This window comes from Eutrema salsugineum, unplaced genomic scaffold (genome assembly GCF_000478725.1).
Source record: "Eutrema salsugineum unplaced genomic scaffold, Eutsalg1_0 scaffold_16, whole genome shotgun sequence".
NCBI lineage: Eukaryota > Viridiplantae > Streptophyta > Magnoliopsida > Brassicales > Brassicaceae > Eutrema > Eutrema salsugineum.
Window position 1 is genome coordinate 5,584,035 of NW_006256858.1, and position 20,796 is coordinate 5,604,830.

Sequence of the window (20,796 nt, forward strand, 5' to 3'; positions counted from 1 at the left end):
GTGATGTTTGGAGACAGTATCACACTCCGTCCTCTTACAAAGCTATTTTTGGTTTTTTAATTAATGATTACTTACAAGCAGTCTGGATATATATGTTAGTAGAATACGAGAAGTTAAACTCTTAAGAACTTTGAATCAAAGTTGTAAGGAGTGACAATAGCCAAATATAACTTCCGCATTTTTTATACACGTTCCTTTAATAATAGAAAACACATTGCATGATTGAAATAATGAAAAACATGCTGGTATTAATGAAAACATGCTCTAGTAGAATAGTGTTAGGGAAAACATGCTGTAAATAAGCATGTTCTCTGCACGTCTTGGTAATAAAATAAACGTGCTCTTCACATCTTGGAAGTTGAACGAGTATGTCACCACCAACACTCACCCTCATCAAATATTACTATATACATTATGATTTGCGAGTACAATTCAATTTTTGATTGCTTTAGTTTGATATGTTCTCCTTTCTCTTTTACCAAAAAAAAAAATGTTCTCCTTTCTCCAATCCCCATGACTAAGAAACGAAGCAACGACTTAGTTCCCTGACTTAGCTCCCTATTTATTATAAAAAAATTAGACGACTTAGGCTCCTATGTACTTAAAAAAAGACCAAGGCTTACTATTTAATCACACTATCACTTGCATTGGTAAAAATATATCTGAAAACAACAACAAGTAATCAAGAATGGATCTCTTCTTGATTATAGCCACCGTGGCAGCCGCAATGGTAGCCTACTTACTCCTCCGGTGCACCACCAAGAAATCTCTACGGCTGCCTCCAGGGCCAAGAGGTCTTCCTATAATTGGAAACCTCCACCAGATGGAGAAATTCAATCCACAACAATTCTTCTTCCGTCTCTCCAAGCTCTACGGTCCGATTTTCACAATGAAATTGGGAAGCCGTCACCTAGTGATGATCTCCTCGGCTGAGCTAGCCAAGGAGCTCCTCAAGACCCAAGATCTAAATTTTACTGCTCGTCCTCTCCTCAAAGGGCAACAAACGATGTCGTATCAAGGCCGTGACCTTGGTTTCGGACAGTACACAGCGTACTACCGTGAGATGAGGAAGATGTGTATGGTGAATCTCTTCAGCCCAAACCGAGTGGCAAGTTTTCTACCCGTTAGAGAAGAAGAGTGCCAACGGATGATGGACAAGATCTACAAAGCCGTAGACCAATCGGGGACCGTTGATCTAAGTGAACTTCTCTTGTCCTTCACCAACTGTGTTGTCTGTAGACAAGCTTTTGGGAAGCGATACAACGAGTCCGGAGCCGAGATGAGGAGATTCATTAGCATCTTGTTTGAGACTCAGGCCTTTTTGGGAACTCTTTTTTTCTCCGACCTGTTCCCTTATTTTGGATTCGTCGACAACCTCACTGGTCTCAATGCGCGTCTCAAGAAAGCTTTCAAGGAGCTCGACACTTATCTTCAAGAACTCCTTGATGAGACTCTTGACCCTAACCGCCCTAAACCCGAGAGAGAGAGCTTCATTGATCTTTTGATGACGAGCCACAAAGATCAACCTTTCTCCGTCGAATTCACCCACGAAAATGTCAAGGCCATGATATTTGTTCGTAACTCACTCACTCACTCATTCACTAACACATATTGCAATTTTTTATTAATTTTTCAAACTCGTATAAATTCCTAGAGGTCATAATTTCTACATTTGGAGGCAAAAAGGATTTTTTGTTTTCAAAATTAGGTTTGGTTTTGGATAACAAGTACTCAAAAATCCAGTTTTAACTTATTATTCTAGTGCGTAAATTAAAAAAAAATATATATTTTACTTAGTGTATTAAGAAGAGATAAAATAATTATTTTGATACTTTTATTTATATCTGTGAAAAATGGTAGAATGACATTTTTTTTAATATATGGAATATAATTGTGATTAACACTGTTATAATTTGATTAGGATATTGTCATGCCCGGAACTGACACGGCGGCCGCAGTGGTGGTATGGGCAATGACTAACCTCATAAAGTACCCTGAAGTGATGAAGTAAGCTCAAGAGGAAGTGAGAAATGTGGTAGGCAACAAAGGATATGTCTCAGAAGAAGACATACCAAATCTCCCTTACTTGAAGGCTGTAATTAAGGAGTCTCTCCGGCTCGAACTAGTCATACCCATTCTTCTACCCAGAGAAACCATCGCAGACGCAAAGATCGGTGGCTATGATATTCCTGCGAAGACCATGATTCAGGTGAACTCGTGGGCGGTTTCTCGTGACACGGCCGCGTGGGGAGATAACCCTAATGAATTATTCCGGAGAGGTTCATGAACGAGAAGAAAGGAGTGGACTTCAAGGGACAAGATTTTGAGCTCCTACCTTTCGGGTCAGGCCGGAGGATGTGCCCTGCGATGCATCTTAGGGTCGCAGCTGTAGAGATACCTTTCACTAACCTTCTCTACAGATTTGACTGGAGTCTACCTAAAGGAGTTAAATCGGAGGATATAAACATAGACGTCATGCCCGGACTCGCTATGCACAAGAAAGACCCCCTTGTGTTTGCACAACGGAGCTACATTTGATCTGGTACGATTTGGTGCGGTGAAGAACATTCTGGCGGTGTATATATATGGCGATTAGTGGCTGTTTTTAAAACCATATCGTATCATATCAGTCAATGATATGATAGCAATCACATTAACTTCTTACCTTAATGCTGATTCTGTAAATTGATTCTCTGTGTATCTCTTTAGGAATGTTGATACGCTCTTTGAGCTATATAACTCTGTATTGTCTTTGTGAATAAACACCAGAAACTTCTTCTCCAATATCGTTCTTTACATTTGTTCATGGTATCAGAGCTTGACAAATCTATTTGAAATTTCTCTCAAAATTTTCTTTGTTTTTTTTAATTCACGAAACGATGTCTGACGAAACCGCAACACCGATGACGACAAACTCAACCGAAAACCCGACAACCATGGAGGTAAGGAGATCAATTTCTCCTTACGACTTGACAGCCGCTGACAACCCCGGCACAGTGATTTTGCATCCTTTTCTCAAAGGATTGAACTACGATGAGTGGGCTTGTGGTATGAAGACTGCTCTCACATCTCGAAAGAAATTTGGATTTCTGGATGGGTCAATTCCTCGACCTGCAGAAGGATCTCCAGATTTAGAAGATTGGTGGAAGATTCAAGCTTTGCTTGTTTCCTGGATCAAGATGACCATCGATCCTTCTCTTCGCTCCAATATCTCACATCGTGATGTTGCGAAAGATTTGTGGGATCATCTCAAAAAGAGGTTCTCGGTGACAAATGGGCCTCGGATCCAACAATTGAAGGCTGAATTGGCGTGCTGCAAGCAACACAGACTTGCTATTGAAGCTTACTACGGAAAGCGCAATAGGATTTGGGACAACATGGCACAATACAGGCCGGTGCATGTCTGCAAATGTGGAAAATGCGAATGCGATCTGCGTACACTCCATGAACAGGATCGTGAAGCAGAAAAGGTTCATGAGTTCCTTTTTGGCCTTGATGAAAGTTATCGGACCGTCAGATCCACTTTGGTATCTCGTACACTGATTCAACCCCTGGAAGAGGTCTACAATGTTGTTCGACAAGAAGAAGATTTAGAGACGACGGTTCACAGCACTGAAGAAATGCCAGAAGTGATGGCTCATGCGGTTCAAGCCAAACCTCGTGTGACTCTTCCTCGTAATGATGCTTCTGATGGTTATGTTCTTTGCAAGCATTGCTAACACTCGGGCCATTCCTCTAATTCCTGTTTTGCGGTCATTGGACATCCGGAATGGTGGGGTGAGCGTTCACACAGCAGAGTCACACAAGGAAGAGGACGTGGTGGTGTTTCTGGAGCTGCAACAACTGGTCGTGGGCGTATTAATTACGCTAATGCCGTTCATGTTCCTCATCAGCAAACACAGGAACATGTGAATTATACCATCACGGACAGAGATCGTGATGGTGTAAATGGACTCAATGACACACAGTGGCGTGCATTGATGAATCTTTTGAATGGAGGAGCAAGCATAAGCTCTGAAAAACTCTCGGGTATGTCTTCTGTTTCTTCTTGGATATTGGATACAGGGGCTTCTCTTAACGGATGTTAGAGAAATAGATCCAGTTCGGATTATATTGGCTGGTGGTAGAGAAAGAATTTCAGTTCTAGAAGGAATGGTAGTCTTGGATTCTCATTTGACGTTGAAATCAGTATTTTACGTTGAAGAATTTCATACCGATCTGATCAGTTTAGGACAGTTGATGGATGAGAATAAGTGTGTGGTGCAACTAGCTGATCAGTTTCTTGTTGTCTAGGACCGCGTTTCGAGGATGGTGATTGGAGCGGGTAAGAGAGAATCTGGAACTTTCAGCTTTCGCAGAACAGAGCTTGTAGCATCAGTGAGGACTCGAGATGAGAAATCTTTTTAGTTGTGGCACCATCGGATGGGACATGCTTCTGCTCAAGTTGTTGGTTCAATTAAGAATATTGATGTTTCTGTTACTGATGTTTCGAATAATGCGTGTGATGTTTGTTTCTGCGCAAAGCAAACTCGATCTCCTTTTCCGATTACTATCAATAAAACTACTGAAGTTTTCCAGTTAATTCATTCTAATTTATGGGGTCCGTATCGGACGGAATCGAATTGTGGTGTGCGATACTTCTTAACCATTGTAGATGATTTTTCTCGGTGTGTCTGGATTCATCTTCTTTCCGATAAAACAGAGGCACCAATACAACTGAAAAATTTCTTATCAATGGTTGAACGTCAGTTTCAACGGAAAGTTAAGAGCTTTCGTAGTGATAATGGAGCTGAATTCATAAGTCTAACGAGTTATTTCCAACAACACGGGATTATACATGAGACATCATGTGTGGGAACTCCACAACCAAACGGCAGAGCTGAACGGAAACATCGGCATATTCTCAATGTTGCTCGAGCTTTGCGTTTTCAGGCGCATTTACCGATTTATTTCTGGGGTGAGTGTATCCTCACTGCTGGGTACTTGATTAACCGAACGCCCAACTCAGTTCTTCAAGGGATGACGCCATTTGAGAAGCTATATCAGAAGGTGCCAGATTATGAGCATTTACGTGTTATTGGGAGCTTATGTTATACTCATAATCAAGGTTATAAAGGAGATAAGTTTGAATCAAGGAGTAGGAAGTGTGCATTTGTTGGTTACCCATACGGTAAAAAGGGGTGGAGATTGTTCGATTTGGAAAAACAAGAGTTTTTTGTGTCACGCGACGTTGTGTTCTTCGAAAATCAGTTCCCTTTTGCTGCAAAAGAACTGATTTCTTCGACAAGTGAAAATGAAGAAGGCATTTTGTGGGCTCCAATTTCTGCAGACCCATTAATGGAAGAAAAAAACAGGCCCAACAAAATTTTATCTGAACAAAATGGCCCAATTCAAAGCCCACATACAGAAGAAGAAATATCAAGCCCAATTAGAGATGAAGAGAATAACGACACAGCTGCGTCGTCTTCTTAAACTTCGACATCTGATAATTCACCTCCACCGTCTCCGCTTGTCACCACGATTTCGTCACCACCACCTGTACCATCAACGGTGCCTCCTCCTCCACAAGAGTTGCTGGGTCGTGGTCACAGAAACAAGATTCAATCCGTCAAGCTCCGTAATTTCGTGAAAAATACTGCTCAGAGTAAGCTGCTCACGAAATCAGGTGCTTAATCGAATTACCCCATTGCGAATTATGTCTCTTGTGCTCATTTCTCAGATTCTCATCGAGCCTATCTGGCTGCAATTACCGATGGTGTTGAACCGAAATCTTTTAAGACAGCGTTTGAACATAAGCGATGGAGAAAGGCCATGGGTAATGAGGTCGAAGCACTTGAGGAGAATGAGACATGGACGCTCGAAGATTTACCGCCTGGAAAACGTGCTATTGGTAGTAAGTGGGTCTATAAGATCAAGTATAACTCCGACGGGACAATAGAACGGTATAAAGCAAGGTTAGTGGCTCTTGGAAATAAGCAGATAGAGGGTGAAGACTATGGAGAAACATATGCACCAGTTGCGAAAATTGGAACAATTCGATTGTTTCTAAAAGTTGCAGCTGGGAATGCTTGGCCAGTGTATCAGATGGACGTCCACAACGCCTTTCTTCACGGCGATCTGGATGAAGAGGTCTACATGAAACCACTACCAGGCTTCTATCCGAAAGATGAGAAGAAGGTTTGTCGCTTGCGAAAATCCATTTATGGCCTCAAACAAGCTCCTCGATGCTGGTTTGAGAAGCCTAAAAAGGCACTACGTGACTATGGTTTTCAGCAATCTCACGCAGATTACTCCCTCTTCACTTTTGATAAAGGTGCTATTCAGATTCAAATGCTTATATATGTTGATGACATGATCTTAACGGGCAACAATGACGCTGCTTTACAAGTTTTCAAAAACTATCTCTCTTCATGTTACAAGATGAAGGATCTTGGTCAATTGAAGTATTTTCTGGGAATTGAAGTCTCTCGGAATCAAACCGGCTTTTATCTCAGTCAACGCAAGTATGCATTGGAAATCGTTTCTGAAACAGGATTGCTTGGTGCTAAACCGGCTCCATTCCCTTTGGAAGAGAACCACAAGTTGGCTCTCTCGACATCCAAACTCTTATCTGATCCAGCTCTTTACCGACGTTTAATTGGCAGATTCATATACTTTGGCTGTAACACGACCGGATTTAGCATTTTGTGTTCACACTCTGGCACAATTTATGCAAGAATCAAGGGAAGATCATTGGAACTCGGCGTTGTGTGTGGTTCGATACATTAAAGGCACTCCAGGTCAGGGAATTCATTTAAGTTCTGAGAATGATTTTCAGGTTTACGGGTGGTGTGATTCTGATTGGTCAAGTTGCCCAATCACACGTCGGTCCGTAACGGGATACTTTGTTCAACTCGGGGAATCTCCAATTTCTTGGAAAACTAAGAAACAAGACACCGTGAGCAAGTCTTCCGCTGAGGCCGAATATAGGGCCATATCATATCTCCAAGATGAGCTCTTATGGATAAAGAATGTTCTTAAATCCCTCGGTGTTTCTCATGACCAGCCAATGCGTATTCACTGTGACAGCAAGTCCGCGGTTCACATCAGTACAAACCCGGTATTTCACGAGCGAACAAAACATATAGAGAACGACTGTCATACTGTTCGCGACAAAATTCAAAAAGATACCATGATTACTCATCATGTTTCTTCTTCTCAACAATTGGCTGACATCTTTACAAAGCCACTGGGTAGACGCGCAGATGAAACGTTCCGAGACAATCTGGGCATCCTCAATTTGCATACTCCAACTTGAGGGGGGAGGAGGGGGGGTGAAACCATATCGTATCATATCGGTCAATGATATGATAGCAATCACATTAACTTCTTACCTTAATGCTGATTCTGTAAATTGATTGTCTGTGTATCTCTTTAGGAATGTTGATACGCTCTTTGAGCTATATAACTCTGTATTTTCTTTGTGAATAAACACCATAAACTTCTTCTCCGATATCGTTCTTTACATTTGTTCAGTTTTTTTTTTTCAGTGTATGGCAAAGTCTGTCTTTTGCTCTCTTTTTCAGCTTTAACCAATCTATTATATTAAAACAAAAGCACTTTTACAGCTTGTATCCAAACATTCTCAAAGTTTTTCTTTTTAAAAAAAAAATATTTGAAAACTCTTTTAAGATTATCCTATTTTGTTGCGATATTATTTTTAGAAAATATATTTTCGTTTATATATAAAACTAATTCCAAAAATTAGATATTAATTTAGACGACTAAAGATTTTTTTAATATAAGTTATAATTTAAATTTTTTTTTTTTTAATTTGCAATTAAATTTAAATCTAAAAAGTTAGATATTAAGTTAAATTGCTTTAGATGTCTTTAAATATAGTTTAGATTTAATTTAATATTTAAAATTTAAATAATATTTTCATAATAACACATATGATTAACAAATATGTTATTGTATTTTTTTTAATCAAAATCAATCAATCTAAAATTATATATATTTAAAATTGATAAATATTTATATTATATGGTAATTTGATGGGACGTGTTAGATTTTTTTTATAATAATGGTTTTATGTGGGTTAAGTTATCAAAACATGCAAGATATTAAACTAAAAAAATATTTCAAAATAAGTAAATATTTATATTATATACTAATATGAACAAATGGGTTACAATTATGTTTTTATAACCACAATCATTTTCGGATTAATAGAATGAACGAGTTAGAATTATTTTTTATAATAACTGTCTTTTTTTATTAATATAATGATCCGATTATTATTTTTTTTTATGATCACGGTCATAATAATATTATTATTTTTTTAATACAAATTATATATAAACAGAAAAATGAATCTCTGTTACTTATTAAAAAAATTATATCTATAAAGAAAACATAAATTAATTATAAAAGTTGATAAAATTTCCGTGCGGATGCATATGGTAAAATCTAGTAATGTATTAATGTAATAAAATTGAGATGACTAATTTTACGATTTGCTTATGTAATAACTTTTTTTTCCAAAACTTTTGTATAACTTTATAATCTCAATTTGAAATCTATGAAATTGTTGGCTGTAAATAAAAATTTTTTTTTACGATTTGTTTGTCTTATTTGTTTTACAATTTTATAGATAAAGATATTTCCAAATATATTTTTTTCTGTTATCAGCAAAGCGTAGCTCTCCCAGTCATCATCTAGTTCTACAAATTCTATATATCAATAAAAATATATTATCATCTAAAATTGTAGATTACACATTATTTGAAAACTAATATTTGAAAACTAATAAATTTCTAAAATTTTATATGTACACGAACAAAACAATAACACTGCTAGTTTCGAGAATGACCAAAACACCCATACCGGCTTCCGGCTTCACAAGAATCACAACAAGAACAAAGTTAAAGGTCACTTCAGTAATTTTGAAAATTTATGTCTTTTAGCTCTTCTCTATCTTATTAGCTGCTTCGCACTGGTCGGCAAGAACTTCTTCTCAAAAACACGAGGGCATAAAACCGTAATTTCCGATGGGGTCCATGGGGCTAAAGGTAAATTGGAGCTGGAGCTCAGCCTTAATCGGAGCAGCATCAGCCGCAGCAGCAACCTCTCTCCTCAGCGCCAAACCAAAAGATCCAACTTTCCACCTTATCTCCATAGACCTCACCTCACTGAAACTCAACCTCCCTGTCCTCGACGCCGAGTTAATGCTGACCGTACACGTCACAAACCCTAACATCGCAGCCATCCATTACTCCTCCACAACGATGTCGATCCTCTACGAAGGCACGGTCCTTGGCACGGCTGAGGTCAAGGCTGGTTCGCAGCCGGCGAGGTCTTGTCAGCTTCTCAAGCTACCGGCGATTCTCGACGGGATGGAGCTTGCGCAACACGCGCGGAGGTTTCTTGCTGACGTGGCGAAGAGGGAGATGAAACTTCAGGCTAAACTTGATATCGAAGGAGCGGCTAAGGTTTTGTGGTGGGATCATAGTTTTAAGGTGCACGTGGATAGCTTTGTGACCGTTGATCCTGTCTTTCTTGATGTTATTGGTCAAGAGAATCGATCTCAGATGGATTTGTTTCTTGCTTAAGAAAAAAATGATAATTCTTAGTTTTATTGTTTAATCTAATGTTTTCTTTTCAGCTATTTGAGTAAGGCTTTGATCTCATATTCGGTAAATTTGACATGAGTATCCGAATACCAAAATACGATTAGTGTTAGTATAACATTATAAACGATGCTTTTTAGACATCTGAATATATATATTAGATTGAAGAAAATGTTACAAGCATCACTTATACAAATTAATCTCTCTTAGGCAAGCTCAAGGATGCTCAAAATAGGTGAAACAACAACAAGTTCTCCTAATTCCAAAATTAGACTAAGACTACTGACCAGAGAGGATCACAAAGAATGACTAAGTCACATACTGATAAAGAGTTCATGAAGCCATCAAGGATAACCTTAAGTCACATACGTTTGACCACGATTTCCTGTATTGACACTTGGAGCTATGAGAAACGCACCTATGTTTGATGCACTTGCTGCAACTTCCATTGACTAATCATATTTTTTCTTCGAAAAATTGTTAACCTGTAAAAACTGATATCTAAAGGCAGGCCAAGCTTTTGTTATCCTTACCAAATCTGATGCTTCGTTGCAAAAAGCCAAAAACGTTATAAACTATGTAGAGTACAGAGTTTTTCAGTCATATAGCAATAAAATGTGGTATTGCAGAGATCTAAATAGGGACGTATCAGCTATGGAAAATGGTGCACTAACTCCGTTGGTCTAACGTATGGATTGGCTCGTTGTTTTAAGACTAAGTTGAGACACCCAAAACCAAGGAAACCATATTGAATAACTTGATTTGCACTCTACGCCAAACTGATCTTTTAAACAATGTCTGAAAGGAAAAAGAGGAGTGAGTATTTTGAAGATACTCAATGAGGACGATCTTACATGTCCACTTGATCTATACGAAGAATTAAACATAATCATATATATGTTTACTTAACCTAAGATTAGACAAACAACAATCATAAATATTTCACAAGTACACAAAAACCTAGCACACAAGTTCCCACTCACGAGAACGTCACACTGTTTAAATCTGGTGACTCGTCAGCCACAAATCTCACAGGCCCGTCAGCCCTTGTACTGGCCATACTTCCTCTGTGTATGGTCTAGCCATGGTCCCACTTTGCGAAACGTCCTTCGTGAAGACCAGCAAGCAATCTGTCCATAGGCCGGTATCAATCATGCGCTCTAACGCGCTTAGACTAACACCAATCAACAATACATACAACAGTTCTCAAAGAATCATTCATGTTCATTTTAATTATCAATCAATCTCTAATTCTAGATTCAGCACACACATATACAACTATGTCTAAGACAACCTATAGATCCACAAGTCTCGGCTCACCTTTGCCACTTGATGAATAACAAATATGGTTCACCTTAGGACAGATTTGACATCCAATAGAAGAACGATCTTAACTTTCTTGTGACAGCTCGGAATGGGTATCGGAAGAGTGATCTGGAAATCTGGATTAAATATCTTCACGATGGTATGTAGATCGCCATCTGAAGCTTTCTAGATCTCCGGAAAAATGCTTCACAAGTCAGCTGCTCGCGGATCAAACCTTTGCAAATATGGCTCGGGAAAACACTCATAACCTTTATAAGAAAACTCCAAATAAGGATCCGTTTGCGGCTATAGCTAGATTTGAGGGTCTAGAATCATCTTACCAAGTTTCATCCCGATCTGATTTGATTTGACCACCCGATTATCTCTCACTCCAGAACACATCGGATGAGCCTTTTAGATTGCTGCAGTGGCTTCTCCTTCGAGCTGTTTTGATGGTGGCTGCTCAAGCATGACTCCGGCAAGGCTTCGCCGCTCTGATCTCTCTGTCTCCTCTTTGCCACGAGCTCCATCTATTTATAGAGTGAAAGAGAGAACCCTAGGTCTGATTGCAGAAAGTCGGAATTGCCCTTAATGAAATTTTTGAGATGTCACTAACTCCCCCACTTGAAATAAATTCGTCCTCGAATTTGCGGGTTACTTCTCCCCACTTGGAATATCGACCCCACATTCGCGTCTTTCAAAATCATTTCACGTGACATCCCAACGGATATGCTGCGCACTCGATCTCCATGCCCCTCTTGGGTTCTGTTCCATTTTATCAATGTTGAGGTCTTCAACTAATGAACTCGGATTTGGCACATTCTTTTATCCCAAAGGAAATTTGAAAATATTAAAGAAAATAAAATTTTAAAACATTTGAAAATCGAGAAATTATTATTATTATTATTATTATTTTAAATACGAAATTCAAAAATCTTTGTTTTTTAAATACGAAATTCAAAAATCTTTTTTTTAATGCGAAAAATCCAAAATAGAAATAGATTTTTTTTTAAAAAAAACCGATTCAAAATTTGAACAAGTACCAAAATGCCTTTCGGGTCAGAACCGGTTTGGTTAATCTGCTCTGATATCAAATTGAGACACCCAAAACCAAGGAAACCATATTGAATAACTTGACTTGCACTCCATGCCAAACTGATCTTTTAAACAACACCTGAAAGGGAAAAGAGGGGTGAGCATTTTGAAGATACTCAGTGAGGACGATCCTAGCTTTCCACTTGATCTATACGAAGAATTAAACATAACCACATATATGTCTACTTAACCTAAGATTAGACAAACAACAATCATAAATATTTCACAAGTACACAGAAACCTAGCACACAAGTTCCCACTCACGAGAACGTCACACTATTTAAATCTGGTGACTCGTCAGCCACAAATCTCACAGGCCAGTACCCGTCAGCCCCTGTACTGGCCATACTTCCTCTGTGTATGGTCCAGCCATGGTCCCATTTTGCGAAACGTCCTTCGTGAAGATCAGCAGCAATCCGTCTATAGGCCGGTATCAATCATGCACTCTAACACGCCTAAACTAACACCAATCAACAATACGTACAACAGTTCTCAAAGAATCATTCATGTTCGTTTTGATTATCAATCAATCTCTAATTCTAGGTTCAGCACACACATATACAACTATGTCTAAGACAATCTATAGATCCGCAAGTCCCGCCTCACCTTTGCCACTTGATGAATAACGAATATGGTTTACCTTCGGACAGATTTGACATCCAATAGAAGAACAATCATAACTTTCTTGTGACAGCTCGGAATAGGTATCAGAAGATTGATGTGGAAAGCTGGATTAAATATCTTCACGATGGTATGTAGATCGCCTTCTAAATCTTCCTAGATCTCCGGAAAAACGCTTCACAAGTTAGCTGTTTGCGGATTGGACCTTTGCAAATATCGCTTGGAAAAACACTCATAACTTTTAGAAGACAACTCCAAATAAAGATCTCCGGAAAAACGCTTCACAAGTTAGCTGTTCGCGGATCGGACCTTTGCAAATATCGCTTGGAAAAACACTCATAACTTTAAGAAGACAACTCCAAATAAAGATTCGTTTGCGGCTATAGCTAGATTTGAGGGTCTAGAATTATCTTACCAAGTTTCGTCCCGATCTGATTTGATTTGACCACCTGAATATCTCTCACTCCAGAACACGTCGGATGAGTCTTCTAGATTGCTGCAGTGGCTTTTCCTTCGAGCTGTTTTGAGAGTGGCTGCTCAAGCATGACTCCGGCAGGGCTTCGCCGCTCTAATCTCTCTGTCTCCTTTTTGCCACGAGCTCCATCTATTTATAGAGTGAAAGAGAGAACCCTAAGTCTGATTACAGAAAGTCGGAATTGCTCTTAATGAAATTCTTGAGATATTACATAAGTTTTCATAATTTCACTTTTAGAAAATTTGTATTAGATTATCCAACCATTTTATTTAAATATTTATAGTTAAAAAAGAAAATTTTTTACAGAATCCTTCTACGTTATGATATCATCCAAATTAATAAAACCAAATTTACAAGAAATTGAAAACGTGGTGTAAGTACGCGTTCGTCGTGGTTTTGCATGTCAATAATAGGAGTAAAACTCTAGCGCAAGTGTTGTGCATGTGTAATCGGGTCAGGTTATTCGTTAACTGTTCCTGTAAATACTTTTAAATATGGCCTAATCTCCAAGTTCCTCTTAATTTTATTACCCACTATTAATTGCAAAAGCAGTCACACCGAAATAGCCATAAACGGAATTAACTTTCACATATATCAAGCAAGAACTGCCCGTGCAACCATCGTCGCTTCCTGTAAATGGCATTTCGTAGGGTTTTACTCTCTCACCTTCGCCGATCGCGCAACACTTGTTCCTCTCTCTCTCCTCACCATGTCTCCTCCCATTCACATCCGTCGATGGCCATCGGTCTTCTCCAGTCCCGATTGTTTTCCACTCCCAAGGACCTTGACCCTGAGCTGAGTCGACTCAGAGACGATTCGATCGCTGGCCTGGGAACTGGTGGTGGTGGTGGGCATGGATTAGATTTCGGGGACTGGAGCCAGGAGATGATCGGAGCTGGTGCGGCGAACCATGATTTATTGATCCGACATGTTATCTCGTTGCTTGATTCTTACCATGACTTCACTGGATTGCCCTGGTAATACTAATACATAGCTTCTGCTTTCTGATTCTGTTCTCTGCAATTCCTTGAAAAATCCGTGCTTTCAATTTGACACGCCAATTTGTGTCTGAGGTGAAATTACTTGAAAATTTTGTTTCTTTCACATCTTAGTTCACAGAGCAATTTGTGTCTGAGTTTAAATTTCTTGAAAAGTTGTTTCTTTCACATCTTAGTTCGCAGCCCAATTTGTGTATTTGAGGTGAAATTTCTTGAAAATTCGTTTCTTTCTCATCTTAGTTCATAGTCCAATTTGTGTCTGAGGTGAAATTTCTTGAAAAATTGTTTCTTTCACATCTTAGTGTACAGACCAATTTGTGTCGAAGGTGAAATTTCTTGTAAATTTGGTTCTTTCACATCTTAGTTTACAGACCAATCGTCTTGTTTCTCAGTTCATAGTTTGTGTCTGAGGGTTTACGTTAATTTGCCTCAGATGAATTGCCAGGTGGGTCGTTATTGTTTCGTCTACTGTAGCTTTCAGAACAGCTTTGCTTCCTATACTGATTTTGCAGCGCAAGCAAACAAAAAGGATTTCACAGTTCTTACCTCAGTGTGAGCATTTTTCCTCTCCTTATTTTTTTTTGTGGCAGCACTCAACAATGGTGGTTGTGAAAGCGTTTTGTGTGGATGGACTAGTGTCCGTTCACTTTTGTAAATGATTGGATGCTGATAGATTGATAGTGGTTTTATAGTACCCCCTTTTTGGCCTCCAAAGGATTCAGGAAGGAGTGTTATTGAACAATTAATGCTGTTCCGGAACGAAAGAAAAGCTATCGGTTGCCCTTCGTTTTTTTGGATCCCTGCTTATTTCTCCATCCAGGTGATGCTTCAATTTCGCTACTTGTGGATGTAAAAGCAATTGATTTCGGAATTGATACTCTGCATAACATTTTCCCTTGCATGAGTGAATCATGAGACCCTATTTTATGGAACTTTGATGGCTAGTTTTGTGTTATAAGTGCGTCATTTAGTTATTACCAACATTCTCAATGAGTGTTCTGTAACGTTCTCAGTGAGTTCGCATAACATGAAGCATAGTTTTTTTAGTGGAAAGAAGTTATAAGCTTACTCTACCTTCTTCTTCCTGCAGATTTCTTGTTTTTTCATGTGGATAACTAGTATTAGAAGAATGTCACTTGATCACCATCCTGGCTTTGATACGGTAAGTCGCCAATATATTGGGATCACTGGTACACATGCTTTGATATTGTTTTCTTGTATTTCAGGCGTTCTATCGTCATTTAGTCAATGTTTTCTGCCGTACATTCCTTTAAAACGGATCCTTTGTTTCATTGCTTACAGGGTGGGTCACTATGGTTCCAGAATTTGACTGAAATTCCCAACGGTCTATATGGGCCACTTTTCCCCTTTTTAATAGCTGGTTTGCATTACACAAACACACAGGTATATACTATTGTTTCTTAAGGATCATGGAACCTTGAGTGTCAGTTATGCTACATCTCATCAGCTGGAGTCATTTTTAGTGAACTATAATTCAAGATAATATCTGGATTCTTGCATGTTTGACATATATATAAATCATCCTGCAGGTAGCTTTTTCAGCATCCTCAGTTCACAAAGTTGATAAATTCACGGAATTAGCGAAAGTGAGTTTTTCTACTTTGCTATGCAGTTTAACAATCGGAAGGTTATATTTGAACAGAAACATTTTTTGCAACTGTTTGGCCAGAAAAGTAACTATCCTCGTATTAATTAAAATACCAATTGCTACCGAAAAAGAAAAAATCAAGTGTTTTTATGCATGCTAATTGACAATTGATGGGTGTTTCTGTTTTCTTCTGCAGGTTTTCAAGATATTTTTGAATATTATGACATTTGCTTTTTATTTCCTTGCATTCCAAATGCCTCAGGTAAATTAATCTCTTATCATGTACCTTCTAAAGTTCACATATTCTTGTTTTCGGTTACGTTTGTATATAATACTGCCAACTTTGGGTATGATTTAGATAGTTTACACTTCTACCTGTTAATTTTTTATTTATTTCATCTCATTTTTGTTTCACAATTACTTCTCAGGGAAGTCTGCTTTACTGGTCTACCAATTTGTCATTCAGCATAGCTCAGGTTTGTTTTAATGATTGCAATCTAACATCTCCTAACTCTGTCTGACTTTTGATGCTTGTCGAATGTTTACTTTGTGTGATGTGGTATCTATTGGGACTAGATTGCTTTGGACTAAATCTTTAATATACAGTAAATACGTAAGTGCCCTTCGATTTTCTCATATAGTGCATTGACTTTGTAGCAATCAATCCTCAGACATCCCGTTGTAAGTGCCAAGTTGGGCCTACAAGGAAATGACACTGTCCAGAAAGAGGCTGGAAATCCTATATTGACAAATATAAATGAAGCTAAACTCACTGATCCATCCTCTAAAGGGCGCTTGATCTCGGTGCATAATTTGACCCCTAAGGAGCTGGTTGGTGTAAGTCAATGTCATGGATCAGGGTGTTCTAACAATAATTAGTCTTTCACATCTTTGTTAATATATATTGTTAACATCTTTTCTTAACAGCTTTCTACCAAATACTTATCTGGAGGGCACAAAGAAAAATCAATTCCGCTATTAAGGTAAACTGTCTAGCTACAATTCGTTCTTATCATGCAAAGGTTTTCCTTGGATCGGTACTTGTCGATGTGGCTGTACTTGTGAGTCATAGTTGTGTTATTTTTTTTCAGATTGGCATTAGAAAAGGATCCTGAATATCTTCAAGCTATGGTTATTCTTGGTCAGGCTTTATATCAGAAAGAACAGTTTGCTGAGGCTGCAAAATACTTAGAGCAGGCTGCTTCAAAGGTGTGATATTGATGCACTCTTTCGAGAATTAATTAAGAAACATATTATTGGTTTGACTTAACCGTATTAAGAAACATATTATTGGTGTAACTCTGTTCCTCTCAGCTTATTGATGCCTGTCCAACAGAAGTTGAAAAAGTCGATCTTTTAATCGTTGCATCCCAATGGGCAGGTGTCTCCAATATACGCCAGGTACTTGCTTTCCTCTAGATCTTTGGTATATATACACGTTGATGCGAAGAAACTCAAAGAACGAACACTCATGGCTTCAGGGAAAGACATCAGAGGGAATCACACACCTTAAAAGAGTGGCAAACATGAAAGAGCCTGACGATCCCAAGAGCAAAGCTCATTACTTAGACGCATTGGTACTCTACTCAAGGTAAAAAGAATCAAAACTGTTCTCTGAGAAAGATATTTTGGTTTTTTTTTTTAATCCTCTTTGTGTGTGTGCGCAGTGCTATATTTAACGAAGGAAGAAGAGAGGAAGCAGCAAAGTACTTGAGAAGAGTGGTGGCTTATGATCCATCGTTCAAGGAATTATTGAAACAATGTGAAGAAGATGATGATGATACCACTACCATTGCCAATTCAACTTCTTCATCTCAATCTACCCACAAAACCTCATAACTTTCTAGCTTTTTTTCTTTGTTTTGTTTCACCATTTTTTTTTTCTTTTTATTAGACACAAACACTTAGCAATACATAAAAGTAAAGCAGAAATACATTTTATCAACCATTCTTGAAACACCATGATCTATCTCTTACTAAATGTGACTCTAAGCCCATGTTTCATGTGAAGAATAAGACCAGAAAATGGCTCAATCTTCTGTCCCTTTACGACTTCAATGTCATAGTTTTGTAATATCTCAACAACTACTGTCTTCAACTGAGTCATAGCCATATTCTTGCCAAGACAAGCTCTTGGTCCAGCATTAAACGAAAAGAACTTGTGAGAAGGCTCATGTCTTATTCCTCCGGTCGCGGAAACCCACCTCTCTGGCTTGAACTCCAATGCATCTTCACCCCAAACGGCTCTCATCTTCCCCATCGCATAAACAAAAATCATGATCGTTGAGTTTGCATCGACTTTATGCCCACTTGGAAGAACATCTGGTTTGATTGCTGACCTGCGTTGGAATGGAACCGGTGGATAAAGCCTCATTGACTCACACAATGCACCGTGTAAATACACCAACTTATCCAGCTCTGCAAGATCGTAAGGTGATCTCTCTTGACTGTTTCTTGATCTTGGTAGATTCTCTTGGAGCTCTTGGTGAATCTTGGTCAACACGTTAGGGTTTTCAGACAAAAGCCAGAAGAACCAAGTGAGTGTAGACGCAATCGTGTCTCTCGCCGCTAAAATGAAACCTACAATGACGTCTCTAAGGAGTTTATCATCAATAGGTTCCAAGAGACCGAACTTTATGAAGAATGTTAAGAGATCCACAAAATCTCCATTGTTTGAATGATGTCGTATTTCATCTCTCTTATCAGTTACGTATTTCCCACACAAACGATCAAAGACTGCATCAGCTTCTATCAACTTCTTCTCTTGTCCTAATCCCATCTTCTTTTGCAGCTTCCATAGGAATCTTGGCATCATGTGCCTATATATGATCGCTACTTCAACATCTTCTAGGGCATTAACGAACTCATCGTTGGCCATTTGTACTGAGAGAGATTTAGGATCAGACGCACCAATTGTAATTATAGATGTATCGAAGGTGAATCTCCGGAACACATCTTGAAAGTCTACGACCGTTCCTTCATCTGCGAAATGATCGAAGAGAGGAAGAAGTTCGTCTTTAAGTTTACTTCTCGTGGCGAAAATAGAAAACGTTTGAAACCTTTGATCATGAAGCATGGCTTGATAACACTTCCTTAGATTATTGCATCGCTCTGAGTCAGAGTTGAGTAGTCCGTTTCCGAAGATCTCGAAAACTTCTTGGAAGTTAGGACCTTTGATGTAGTTGGAGTAGCTTGAGGTCATTATATGATGGATATTAGCCGGATCAACCGTGACTAATATATCCATACCAGTGAACCACGGGCCTTTGAATGGCAACGTCATGTTGTAGTTCTCGAGAACCTCGACACCATCGTAGATCCGGTTCAGTCTCACGAGCAAACCCGGAAACATCCCAAGAACCGGCCAGTTCCAAGGGTAGCTCTGAAATGTTTTCTTGATGAGGATGTAATCAAAAGGTTTCTTAATGAGAAAGAGATAGAATATGAGAAAGGAAAAGAAAACTATCGATGCTTCAAATAAGCTAATCGAAGCCATTTAGATAAGTTTTTAATTTTGGATACAGAAAGAGAAAGAAAGATAGATTGATTTATGGACGGTGATAAGACAGGTGAGTTCTAAAGTCCTTTGTTTCACTACATCTATATAAAGGGCCAAATGGTTTGTTTTAAAAAGAAAAGTTTGTTGATAATATTGAAGTGTCATTGTTTAAAATGTTTAAAATCAGTGTTGACCTTTGATAGTTTGATTTATCAACTCTGGACCATGATTTTCTCTCAATATTAATGTTGATGAATATCTTCCTTTATCTTATGGACACATGTAATCGAGAATTACCATCTCGTGCCACGTGATCTAAAATCTAAAGTGTCAATATCTATCAACTTGTGCCATGTGATATAGACAATGTAAACATTTCACAATGGTCACCAACTCGTGACAAGTGATCCGAAAGAATGTGAATATTGATCAATTTGTGCCAAGTTATTTGGAGACGTGTGGAATTAAGGGATGAATGGTCCCTACAGGGACAGAGAAACAACCAGCCAGGTGACCAGGCATCTAGGTAGTCAAGAAGCCGGGCATCAAGGCTGCCAGATGATCCAGAGACCAGACACATTCAGACGTCTGGGCAGGTAAAAAAGCAATCTGATGGTTCTTTAACATTAGTATTGTGCAAAGTAAGTAGAGTATCTTCATATCTACAGGATATCACCCTTATACAGTAAACTCACATTTCGATCTTGAAAGCAATGTGTATTAAATAATCATGTGGAATTAATGGTAAGTGAATTCCTATATATACGGATCTCATTGATATCAAGCGAAATTGTAGAGTTTTTCTTAATTAGTAAGTAACTACAGTGAATAAGTTTTTTGAAATTTTTTGTTCATGCATTGAGTTTAAAAGTATTATCTAACCTAAAGAATCAATCATTCATGAAGCGAATAACCATATTAATGAGAGAGTAAACAAAACCCAGCAAGGATAGCATTTAAGGGAAAAATAAATCTAACACCACTCAACCATAAAATTAAACCTCACTTAGAATTTAAACCAAGAAGAGCAAAAGCTTTGATCTGAGTCATCAGTGACACTACACCTTTTGAACGATACGTGTTGGAAAACTGCTGATCTGAATAGACCTCACTTAATAAATTAATGAAGGGTTTCATGATAGAAGAAACTTAGTTTTTTTTTTTTTTTGGTCAAAAGAAGAAACTTAGTTGAAGATATTTTTTTGTTGTTGTTGAGGAAATACTCAAAGGGGTTCTTAATGGGGAACTAGCACTGCTACTAAATTTATCATAACCATTTATTTAAGAGTACATTATCGTACATTTTTCACAGTCTCCAATGTTTTCAAATTTGATTTATAATTTTCATGCACATAAGTTTTGTTGGTTACGTGTATCATTAAAAAAAAATTAGAATTGGATACGTGTATGTATCATTGAAGATCTTGAACTTAATTCATTCATTATTTGTTTGTTATCTAAGGTTTTTATTTCTTTTTTTTCTTAAGTTTTTTTTCGTTTTTTTTAAAAATTTTTTTTTTTTTAATAAAAGAGAGTCTAAAAGATATACAAATGTTTTGAAGTTTTTCTGAGGCAAATCAAAA

General features: G+C 38.2%; 3 protein-coding genes, 1 long non-coding RNA gene and 1 pseudogene across 5 annotated transcripts; 3 read left to right on the forward strand and 2 right to left on the reverse strand.

The window, feature by feature from the left end:
• The first annotated feature begins 688 nt into the window (after positions 1-688).
• Positions 689-2,538, forward strand: LOC18021264 (annotated as a pseudogene).
• A 6,282-nt stretch (positions 2,539-8,820) lies between these two features.
• Positions 8,821-9,649, forward strand: LOC18021265. The gene has a single exon (XM_006404400.2). It carries the CDS (start codon positions 9,033-9,035, stop codon positions 9,591-9,593), a length of 561 nt encoding a protein of 186 aa, XP_006404463.1. The 5' UTR covers positions 8,821-9,032; the 3' UTR covers positions 9,594-9,649.
• Positions 9,650-10,381: 732 nt separating this feature from the next.
• On the reverse strand, positions 10,382-11,401 carry LOC112087876. Its single transcript, XR_002900286.1, has 3 exons — positions 11,258-11,401; positions 10,932-11,185; positions 10,382-10,741 (listed from the first exon to the last, which is right to left on the reverse strand). It is a non-coding gene; the product is annotated as an uncharacterized LOC112087876 (long non-coding RNA).
• Positions 11,402-13,699: 2,298 nt separating this feature from the next.
• On the forward strand, positions 13,700-17,707 carry LOC18021266 (ALBINO3-like protein 3, mitochondrial). 2 transcript variants are annotated; one of them, XM_006404401.2, is made up of 14 exons: positions 13,700-14,084; positions 14,551-14,657; positions 14,798-14,925; positions 15,196-15,267; positions 15,408-15,509; positions 15,656-15,712; positions 15,911-15,976; positions 16,143-16,190; positions 16,372-16,551; positions 16,642-16,697; positions 16,806-16,923; positions 17,029-17,115; positions 17,196-17,305; positions 17,382-17,707. In XM_006404401.2, the coding sequence occupies exons 1-14, from the start codon at positions 13,744-13,746 to the stop codon at positions 17,551-17,553; spliced, it is 1,644 nt and encodes a 547-aa protein (XP_006404464.1). In that variant the 5' UTR covers positions 13,700-13,743; the 3' UTR covers positions 17,554-17,707. The 2 variants fall into 2 exon arrangements, with proteins under 2 accessions (XP_006404464.1, XP_024013632.1); XM_024157864.1 differs by having other exon boundaries at positions 13,845-14,084; positions 14,539-14,657.
• On the reverse strand, positions 17,577-19,267 carry LOC18021267 (alkane hydroxylase MAH1). Its single transcript, XM_006404402.2, has one exon. It carries the CDS (start codon positions 19,208-19,210, stop codon positions 17,681-17,683), a length of 1,530 nt encoding a protein of 509 aa, XP_006404465.1. The 5' UTR covers positions 19,211-19,267; the 3' UTR covers positions 17,577-17,680.
• Between the last annotated feature and the right edge of the window lie 1,529 nt (positions 19,268-20,796).

Bases quoted from the DNA above. Each gene is read 5' to 3' on its own strand.
- LOC18021265 (XM_006404400.2), top strand. From the start codon at position 9,033: ATGGGGTCCATGGGGCTAAAGGTAAATTGGAGCTGGAGCTCAGCCTTA.
- LOC18021266 (XM_006404401.2), top strand. From the start codon at position 13,744: ATGGCATTTCGTAGGGTTTTACTCTCTCACCTTCGCCGATCGCGCAAC. The intron at 16,924-17,028 runs GTGTGATATTGA...TGTTCCTCTCAG, and splicing joins TAGAGCAGGCTGCTTCAAAG to CTTATTGATGCCTGTCCAAC. The intron at 17,306-17,381 runs GTAAAAAGAATC...GTGTGTGCGCAG, and splicing joins GCATTGGTACTCTACTCAAG to TGCTATATTTAACGAAGGAA.
- LOC18021267 (XM_006404402.2), bottom strand. From the start codon at position 19,210: ATGGCTTCGATTAGCTTATTTGAAGCATCGATAGTTTTCTTTTCCTTT.